Here is a 10926-nt window from a genome sequence, read left to right on the forward strand (position 1 = left end):
CCTTGCCAGACCATAAGACCCTATAGCACATTAACCTGTGCCACCAGGACCCTACCAGACTACTCACAGGTAACACTACCTCTATATAACTTCACCAGTTCCTCCTAAGGTCCAAACTTGACCTAAAAACCATACTATATACCTTTACCAACAGGTACACCTAAAGTAGCACCCAAGATCCCTGGGGATACTCCGATAACAAAGATACCTGACCCCCCTACACAAATAACGGAACAAGCCAGACTCTACCCGGACACGCCACAGGTAAAACAACCTGTCCCACATCCTCCAACCCTCCCACCTGTATACCCAGACCCATTTGTATATTCAGCCTCATCTATATACCTTGCTATCCTCCAAAGGCACAACCACTATTGTAGCAAGGTCGCCGAGCAGGTTAATCCCCTGCCACCAACCTAACAACCTTGGACCAGGACCACAATCACACAATTCTATACAGGTATTGAGGTTACCACTATCTACCAGAACCCCTAGGCCACGGGTGATACTAACCTCTGCACTGTATTACAGAGCCCAACTCCAGGAATCCAAAGATGGAACACTCTGTCCACATCCAATAACCTACCGACCAATCAGACCAGGTAATTATCAAGTCCTAATTTCTATAGACGAGTACTCCCCAAATGAAAATCTAAACAACCTAACCTTCTCTCTACAGGTCCTCAACCTCTGAGCCAAAACAAACTAACGACCCTCTCCTATCAAGACCAGAACCGCTATATCCTCTCACAGCTAATCTCCCATTTTTATATGCACCCTACCTAAAACTTGGATATTGAATTTTTGCATCTAAAATTACCTTTTTATATCATCTTTTAACATTTTATAACATTTTATGACCCTAAATAAAGAATAACCTTTTTATCTTAAACCTTGAGTCCGTCTCACTACCTAAGCGCGAATTAAAACTGTCTGTAATTTGCCACACCTACCCACTGACACTTAGTGGTTTGTGTCTCCTAATTCGCCGCTGATAGTGATCAGCGTACCAGCGCCTCCTTTTCTATATATATTTTTAATACCTGCAATATTGCAACTGGGCACTAATTCATTCTGACTGTTGTTTGGGCAGAATGAATCAGCTGACAGGTTTCCTTTAAAGGGAACCTGTCACCAGTTTTTCCCATATAACCTATGGCCACCACCTTTCAGTCCCACATGATGGCATTCTATAATTCTGCACATATGACTCCAATTCGCCCTGGAAGTTAAAAAAAAAAAAAAAAAAGACCTTTTATTATACTCACCGATGGCCGTCGCTGGCCTTGGTCCAGTGCCTCCTTTCTTCTTGTGATGCCGGCCTCCTTCTGCGCTTCGTGTGACGTGTTCTACGCCATCCACACAGTGTTCCCCTTCAGATGTCTCTGAACCACAGCGTATGGACCATGATGGACAGACCAACCGTGGCTTTACTGACCCGAAATCCATGGTCTCATATATGCGTAAAAGGATGTCAAGTACAGGTCAAGAGACCTTCGGCTGTGCATCATAATCAGAACTCAAACCATGAAATGCTGATGTCTGAATGAGGCCTAATCTGATTACCTATCTGTAGGATCAGTCATCAGTATCAGATCAGTGGTGCTCCCAATCACCTGTATGGGATTAAGCGTCCGCTATCATTCATGGACACTATATAATACATGACGATGTGCCACTGCCAGGAATCCTTCAGTCAGTCGATCAGTGAGGATGCCGGGAGTCTGACTGACGACAATCTGGTTTTGATGACCTAGCCGAAGTAAAAAACCCTTAAAGGGCCCAAGTGACTGCACACATGCGATATGCACACTCCCGGCCACATTCCAACTAGACTGTTTCCGGCCTCGCTCAATACACTTGCATTCAGCGAAGCCATCTAGTCAGAATGATGCCATGAGTGTGCATCTCACATACGTGCGGTCACATCGCCATTCCTGGCGCCGGTGAACCCTCACAGCGTGCAGTATACGCAATGTGAGGATTCTCAAGTCTGCAGTCACTTTAAAATAAGACTAAATAAAACAAAAAAACAACTTAAGAAAACTTAAATATTTGCAAATTAATCAATTTATTTATAAAGTTTAATTCTAACACAATCCAGCCACTAGACATAAGCTTCCCCTAAATGCAGCGCTCCGCTCTTTATCCCCACGTGTATTACGCTTATTACTAGTGGCACTAACGCGCATGCTCCGTCAACTCGCTCTGTTCCTGTAAGCGCGCTTGCGAAATGGAATCTTCCGGGTTCACCAAGAACACGTTCTTGTGTCGCGCATGCGTAGTAGACATACTACGCACGGGTCTCGCTTGATTGCCCCTACTGCGCATGCTCTCTGTAAACGCTCTATTTCTCGTCATTAAATAAATGTATTACTTTAGCGAAACTCGTTTCTTTTGCTGCAAAATGTAATAAAAGCACCGACAATGTAAGGGTTATTCTAATTTAAAATCGCGTTAAAATTTGACCTTTGACCTCAGCTGCCCCTGAATCTTTGCTGTGGAAACCCCGCAGCTCGCTCTCTCTTTCCCTCTCGGAGTCGAAGAACAGGAGCGTGCACATCGTTTCGTGTCTTTCACAGACTTAAAGTGAGTGGGTTTCGGGGATCCCTGCTCGCCCCAAAGTGTTGGAGCATGTGTGAGGGGGTAAGGGGCTGTGCTGTGCTGCTGGAGACCTGGGGGGCACGGATGGGGACTATCCTTATCTATGACCGTATACACGGAGCCTGCTGGGCATGAGCCTGTGCCCACCCTGGTGCCATCCCCTGACAGTAGCAGTCTACACTCTAATATGCTGAGACCTCCATCCTGCTGAAATGGCTACTAATTGCCAGATCTTTACTCTGATTCCAGTGCAGGAGTAATCCTAATCTAATAATAATCTCTACTATGGCACCTAATGCAGTGTGTGGATGTGAGTGCGGTCAGGTGGTGGTCCGACAGGTCACTCGGCTCCATGTGGCACAAGACTGCTTTATGAAGGGTTAATCCCAATTCAGCCAGTTATCACCTATTGTGTGGATGTGCCGATTGCCAGGGGTCTCGCCGCTCCACCATACCTGAGAATGGGCTGTGAAATGCTCCATCCATTGTCTATGGGACTGCCGGAGACAGACGGTGCGGGTCCCGGTGATCAGACCCCCAGTGATCAGCAACTTATCGCCTGTCCTGTGCTTAGATGATGATTTACTAAGTTGGAAATAACCCTATAAAGGCCCCCTGTCATGTCAGATAACGCTATTAACCTGTAGATATAGGGTTACTCTGAAGATGTCTTGCCACCTTACTGAAAGTCCAGCTTCTGGGAGAAAATTACCTCCCCCTCGTAGCTCCCAGCTTTCAGTTATACAGACGTGCCCGGAGTGGCTACATGATAAGCCCCATGCTGGGTACTTTGCTAGCTTGTGATATGGTGCCAGGGCACGGTTCCAGCCGTTGCTCTTGGTGACTAGCCGGGCCGACACACCTCTATGACTGAAGCCCTGTGGCTCTTGTAAAGGTCATTTTTCTGCTTTGCCACATGTCAGCAGCTGCTGGATCATGTTTTTTTTGTTGATAATTAAGCATACAGGCGGGGATTTGGGGGAATATGATAATTAAGCACATAGGCAGGGATTGCTTGGTGTTCCCCGGACGCCAAGCCTGTACAAAATAGAATTGCTTAAAGCGCTTTTCTCTGCAATCAGACCTCTGCTATGGGCCATACAGGTAAGTATAGATTTACTTTTCTATACCCTGTATGGCCATAGTAGAGGTCTGATAACTCCAAAGTGGTGACAGATTCCCTTTAAATATATCCAGTGGTTTCATGTAACATTCTGTAGGAAATATTTTGAGTTTAGTTAAGGGATTTTCTGGACAAAGGATAAAACATTGGGGTTCATAGTGGTGTGAAATATACACACTGTTAGGATTCCACTCTGTCTGCTTACGTGCGATTTGTACACTAGGGGTACTTACCAATGGCTTTCTCTTCTACTTCTAAAAGCCTGTAAATTCCTTTAGGCAATGTGCCCACGATGCAGAAATGCTCTGGATTTTTTCCTGAGCGTTTCTGCATCTCCCTGGCAGAAGAAAACACATGCGGATTGTACATGCGGATTGTACATGCGTTTTTCCTGCCAGGGACGAGCGGATGTGAAGCGTTCTTCACTTGCATTTCCGCATGCGGGTTGACAAGCGCTTTCCAAGCGATTTTAGCATCACTTGGAAAGTGCTTGTCAACTTGGTTACACTATATAAAATATATAAATCCATGCAAACGAAAGAATGGTAAAAAATAAAATAAATCTATACTTGTCTTCTGATGGCCTGCGGAGTCTTTATTCGATCCGTCCTGGCTTGCCGGCTCGTGGTACACTGAAGGAACTGCTGACGTCAGCGGTCGCGTGACCCGTCACATGACTAAATGATGTCAGCGCAGGTCGTTCAGTGCACCGCGATCTGCCGGCAAGCGAAGACAAGCGCATCGGGGGTCATCAGAATGTAACTATAATGTTTATTTTTTGTTTTATTCTTTTTTTTACAGGTTCTATGGTACCCGGGTCCGGAGGAGAGTCTCCTGTCCTTCACACCTGGGTACCATACTCACATTGGAACGCTTGGATTCTGCATGTACAGATGCTGTGATGCGTAGTCCATGTGGTCCAATGCAAGTCAATGGCGGCAAAAACGCAGCGCTTCCGCAAAATAATTGGTAGTGCTGCGTTTTTTATCATTGGGGAACATGGCAGGCCTTCTACCAAGCGTTTTTTTTAAGCGTTTCTGCAGCGGAATTGCCGCTGTGGAAACGCTTAAAAAAATGCATCGTGGGCACACAGCCTTAAGGTACTTGGCTGTTTGCCTGTTATTAAATGTATTTTACTATGATCCTCACCATGGTTATTGGTTTTGCAGAATGCGTTACGTGGCCGCTTACCTGCTTGCCACCCTCGGTGGTAACAGCAGTCCATCAGCAAAGGACCTTAAGAAAATCTTGTCCAGTGTTGGAATTGATGCTGATGATGAACGCGTCAACAAGGTCAGTGAATCCCAAAGCGTCGGTGGCATATGGTATATTCTGCTGGATGGTGATTCTCCACTGGGCTCCTTACATGACCTAGAGACTTCTGGGAATATGCCTTGAAAAGCTGCTTGCTGCCGATCTGAGTCCACGCTGCCTATTGCCAGTCTGTGCCTTGGCTGGACATGGATAGACAGTGTGGTTGTGGCAGCCTAAGATGGGTGAATCTCATGTAAAATTTACCCTTTGGTGTAGATTCTAAATCAACATAATGTCAGAATGGGGAAGGGCGACTCCAATTCGAATCCTAAATCCCCAGTAATACATACGGCTAAAAACATTTCACTTTCTGAGGTTCAGATTGAGAGCGTTGTGTAGACTTATGTCCAGCGTCACCACTAGTGATACCAACGATGTGGGAATGGAAGCCATGTCATCGTGTGTAAATAACACATACATGCTTTCCAGTGATTTTGGGGTCAGGATTGATTTTAAATGGTGTCTTTTTTTTTTTAAATAGGTGGTGTCTGAACTTGGTGGGAAAAACCTAAATGATCTGATCAATTCAGGTAAGTAGGAATTATGCTTGCCTCACTGTAGTAAATATCCTTGATGGTAAAGGGGATTTTTTTCTTTATATAGCGCTCATTCAGTAATTTATGTAATATACAGCCCACCCAATTGGAAGTGGGGGATGCTCGTTGCAGCACTTCTGTTTAGATCTCCTTCACATAATTTGGCAACATTTGTAAATGTGAAAGGAGAAGATGAGCTCAAGCATTTCGAGTCCTGTAGAGAAATCTTTGGGAGGAAATGCCATAAATAACCTTAGGATGCATTCACACTGATGGATTAAATTCGGGCTGGTCACATCTGCAAATTGCGGATGGATGCAGGGGTAGCTTGTATGCCATTTACGTGCACTAGTCTGGCCTATAATTTGGACCAGAGTCGAGTATGAAAAATAGTCCATGTGAACTAACATATAGGCCAACATTGGGTCTGTGTGCTGTCTGTTTTCCACATGGACAAAAATACATTCATCTGAACGTGCCCTTACCTTGAGCTCGCAGGCTTTTTAGTAATTTACGTATAGACTTTACCCCCTTAACGGAAAACCACTGTACATGATTGTGGGGGTGATCATGTGTAGGGAGGGCTCAGATGCTGAGATCTCTCCCACGTGCATCTAATGCCGACTATGTTACATAGTCTGTATCTGTGTCTAACATCAGCAGTGGAAGCTTAGCGCCAAACAGTACCGGCAACCATTTAATACCGCTGTCAACCTACTACCAGCATTCCCAGTACTCACACACACTGGCTTCCATCAGCAGTGCCGATGGGTTAACATGGCAGCCTTGGCTTGCTGAAGGACCCCAGTTGCCATTATGGTATGTCGGTGAAGCTCAGCTTGTGACCAAGATTTTCACTATATACTGTGGTATTGCAATATATATAGTGTTAAGTGATCTGATGATCGCAGGTTCAAGTCTCCCAAGGGGACCAAAAATAAACTGAAGAAAAAGTTTAAAAATAAAATAAGTAAAATTGCTCCATTTTTAAAAGTAAATAAAATTACATATTTGGCAGCACTGCGTCTGTAAAAGTCTAGTCTATCAAAATATACAATTAATAACGCATACTGTAAAAGTTGTAACCAGAGAAAAATTTAAAATGGCAGAGTTGTGGCTTTACAGTCACCACTCCTCCCTAAACAATGCAATGAAAAGTTATCAAAATGGCTTCTATAACCCACATTAGTATCGATAAAATCTGCAGCTTGCCCTTTAAGAAACCAATCCTTACATGGCTCAATTGACGGAAAAATATAACTGTTCTCAAAAATGGCAGCGCGGACCAAAAAAAAATTTTTAATGCATTTGAGAATTTTTCACCACTTTAAAAAAAAAAAAAAAAAAAAATTGTATACTAGTTTGGTATCACCATAATCATACTGACAGGGAGAAGCATATTTCAGAGTCATTTTTAGCACAGAAAGAATGCCATAAAACAAAAAACTATGGCAGAATTGCATTTTTTAATTTTTTTAAATTAGTTTTCACAATCTCACCGCACTTGGAATTTTAAAAATAAGTCATTGTACGTTTGTCAATGTGAGCCTTAAAGGTTATGGATCTTGGAAGAAGTGGAGGAGAAAAAAAAACCCATAAACGCTATAATGAAACATCGTGTGCTCCTTAAAGTATTGTCCAGCTGCAGCATTTTTGACCATAAATGGGACAAGCCTCACAAACTAAGTAAAACGCTGTGTGTGTATTCTGCCAAGTGTTCTGGTTCACATCAGTAGGTCTTTGCTGGAGCCACTAATGTCAGATTATCCCTTGTGATGGCTTTACAATTGATTGCATCTTTATTTTTGCTCAGGCCTTTCCAAGCTTTGTTCAGTACCATCTGGTGGCGCTGTGGCTGCTGCTCCTGCATCTGCTGCTCCAGCTGCTGGCGGAGCTGCCGCGTCAGGTAAGATCGCTATAATTAAAGGTTTTGTCCAGGAATTTAATATTACTGACCTTTCCCAGCTGTTATTGCCCTCGGCTGGATGTCATCCGTGAAAGCAGCCAGAACAGCACAGCTCTGTACAAGGTAGCAGCCGCTGCAGAGAACTGCAGATCAGCTCCTATTCATTCAGCGCACACTTCTGGGCAAATTTTGATATAGGGCGTATCAAGTTTCTCTTACTACCATATTCATTTGTGTTTTAAAATGGTTTAAGAAAATGACTGGCTGCAGTTTGTTTTAAAAATACAAATTGCTTTTTACTCCCCAGGTCCAGCGCCGGGTCTGCGTTTCTGCACATGGTGTTTAATGTTGTTAGCAGCGCTGATGTCACGTTGACAGTGCTACAATCAATAACTGAGCCTAGCGGCTCTGCCAAAGTTGACAGCACTGAGTGCTTTGAGCTTGGGGATTGGCTGCAACTTGTCAATGTGATATCAGGGCTGTGGACAGATACCAGGAACAGCCATGGAGACTCAGCCATGAACCCGGGGAGAGTAAAGAAGGGGTGCCAAACCGAAAAATCACTTTACGGTTATGTGCACATGCCGTCTTTTACATGCTGGAGTACCCCTGAAGTTTTACAAGGCGTAGTCACTTTAGGAAAACGTGGTGGGGTTCTTTAGCCTTACATCTACTGTATTAATTGATAGTTGACTGATGGTTTCAGTCCCATGGATGTTGAATGGCACAGCAGGATCTAGGAAGGGGGGGGGGGGGTTGGAGGCTGGGAAACACTTTTTAAGTCATTGTGGGGGATCCCAACAGGGCAGATCCCAGGAATCTGTGATGTGGATAGGACACAAATCTGTAAACTATAAACTTCTGATAATCTACCACTAGATGGCGCCTAGTGCAAACTATTTTATATATTGAACTGTATGATAAGACTGCATGCAGTAAGTGTGGATATTGACTTCCGGCCACCATAAAGACTTATTAAAAAAGAACTGGCACAGAAGTTTGGACCAAAAAATATATAAAAAAATGAAGATTCGCGTTAGAGATGTAGTAGAGACTTTATAGGGGTTGTATACCACTTGGGTAACCTCTTCTTAAATATTATATATCCCTTTGTAAAATAAAAACACCCTATACTCTTCCCATCCCGGCACTGTTCCAACGATGTCTGCGCCAGATCTCTCAGGGCTTACATAACATTGGCTGCAGGGCTCACTTAGCATTACAATCAGTGCCCGCTATCAAGCTGCTATGCTCCTACTTCGGCTGAACCTCAGACATCCATGGAAGGTGTAAGCACTGCAGCCCATTAGCGGCCGCTGATTGTTATGCCACTGAAGCCCTGCAGCCAAAGTCTTGCCAGACCCAACGCCAACATCCCTGGAACAGTGCAGGTACTAGTAGTGGACAACCCCTTTTATAGGGCACAGTACATGGAGAAGAGTGTTACTGATTCTGTAGGAAAGCTGCTTTTTCCAATGTCATAACACTCCCTTTTGTAGATTGACAGCTAAAATAACAAGCGCAGACCTCTGATCACTTTTCCCACAATCTAACATATAGTAAACATTTTACCTAGAATAAGTATCCAGCCTCATCTCTACATGAAGTGATAGTAGCATATATTCACTTTTCATTACTCCATTTCATACAACCATGTCCAGATTTTATACGACAAGAAGTGATGTTACGTCTTCGTTAGCCTGTGATGTGAGTGTGCGATAGAATCTGGATTGCTTTTCAACGTCACTATATCTTTTATCCCAACAGAAAAGAAAGAAGAAGTAAAGGAAGAATCTGAAGAGTCCGATGGAGACATGGGATTTGGGCTTTTTGATTAAGTATCTGTAAACAACAATAAAGCAACGTTCCATCAGACATACCGACTGGTCAATTACTGAAACATAGTTTGACCACCTCCATGACTTGACTTTGTGTTCCCATTTTCCACATCCGCAGACTAAATGCCAATAAGTGTTAGGCTATCACATGATTAGTAAATGATCCCTGGCAAAGCAACAGAACATGCGTATGTGGTGCTCCAATCAATTCTAAAGTTATCTAGATCATAAAGCTAGTATGTGATCAAGAAGGCAAATAGTAAAAAAAAAAAAAAAAAAAAAAAAAAAGTCCAATGTTAACCTTCTTCAGCTACTTCCGTTTACCTTGAATGGCACATGTATGTCCTTTAAAAACTTAGAGGTTATCTTCTACTTTTACATTAATGACTTATCCTTAGGGTAGGTCATCAATGTCCAATCGGCTGCGGTCCGACACCCGTCACCCCCGCCAATCAGCTGTTATTGGAGTCTGGCCGCTGGCAGGAAGTACTCTATGCTCCATATTCTGGTTGTGACTGGGGTTTGATACTGCATATCCGCCTCTTATTCAAATCAATAGGAGGCGGATGTGCAGTACCCTGCAGCAACCACTACAAGTAGACAGAGCAACTCGGGAAGTGAATACTTCCTGCTGGCGGCCGCAGACACCAATAAGAGCTGATTGGGGGGTGTTGTCGGGTGTCTGACCCTGGCCAATCTGACATTGATGACCTACCCTAAATAGAAGTCATCAATGTAAAAGTAATGGACAACCTCTTTAACAGCTCCACTGCCTTTCATAGAATAAAAACAGTAATGTTCCTCCAATAGCAACATTTTGCCCCCACAGTCAAGTGACATTGTCTCATGACCACTGCAGCCGATCAGCAGCTATTGATCGTGTTACGTGAGCGTGCGGAGGACACGGTGACTCCTGTCTGGAAGGTAAGTATTCTAGGCAGTGGAGCTATTAACAAGGGGTTGTCCAGAACTTGATAACCCCAATAATATAATAAGCCACTAAGGCATTTAGCTTCTCTTCACACGGCCAGCTACTGAGTATTTCTGAAATCTGAAAAGGGGAAGTTGCTAGTTTGGGGTATACAGACGTGGAGGAATTCCTGAAGGAAGGTCTTCATTACTAGGCACAGCAGCTACAAAATCTACGGTACTATGCCTGGTAAACCGTGACGGGGGAGCGGCGCTTGGTTGAAGCCATGACCCCTTCAAACTGCTTGGTTGTCCAAGGAAATGTTACCTCTGCCGCCAGTGTTGTCAGATGGTAATTTTTTTAATAATTCTTCAACTAGGTTCTTTTGGTACTGCAACATTTTTGTAGACCTCTCCTTGTAGCATGGGTCTAGAAGGGTGACCAACCAGTAAATAGTGTTGGCCAAAACGCGTACAACGTGAGGGTCACAGGAAAGGCAGCGGAACATATAAACTCAGACATTTGGGCCAGCAGCCTAGACTTCCCTGTCTCCACCAACACTGTCTATGTTCGCCTCCTCCTCCTGGTCGTCCTCCTCATCCTCCCTCTCCTCTTCAGGCCATCCACGCTAAACATACGGGATGAAGGTGGTGTGGGTAGTACAGTCTGTAGCGCAGGAGACCAGCTACTGTTCC

The 10926-nt window shown here is 44.1% G+C and overlaps 1 protein-coding gene across 1 annotated transcript; it reads left to right on the top strand.

Moving 5' to 3' along the window:
• The first annotated feature begins 2453 nt into the window (after positions 1-2453).
• On the top strand, positions 2454-9358 carry LOC141225856 (uncharacterized). The gene is made up of 5 exons (XM_073667106.1): positions 2454-2589; positions 4897-5020; positions 5523-5571; positions 7391-7483; positions 9251-9358. The coding sequence occupies exons 2-5, from the start codon at positions 4898-4900 to the stop codon at positions 9319-9321; spliced, it is 336 nt and encodes a 111-aa protein (XP_073523207.1). The 5' UTR covers positions 2454-2589; position 4897; the 3' UTR covers positions 9322-9358.
• The last annotated feature ends 1568 nt before the right edge of the window (positions 9359-10926 follow it).

Source organism: Phyllobates terribilis, unplaced genomic scaffold, assembly GCF_046119375.1.
Source record: "Phyllobates terribilis strain yellow unplaced genomic scaffold, ASM4611937v1 Scaffold_2__4_contigs__length_985480577, whole genome shotgun sequence".
In the NCBI taxonomy this organism is placed as follows: domain Eukaryota; kingdom Metazoa; phylum Chordata; class Amphibia; order Anura; family Dendrobatidae; genus Phyllobates; species Phyllobates terribilis.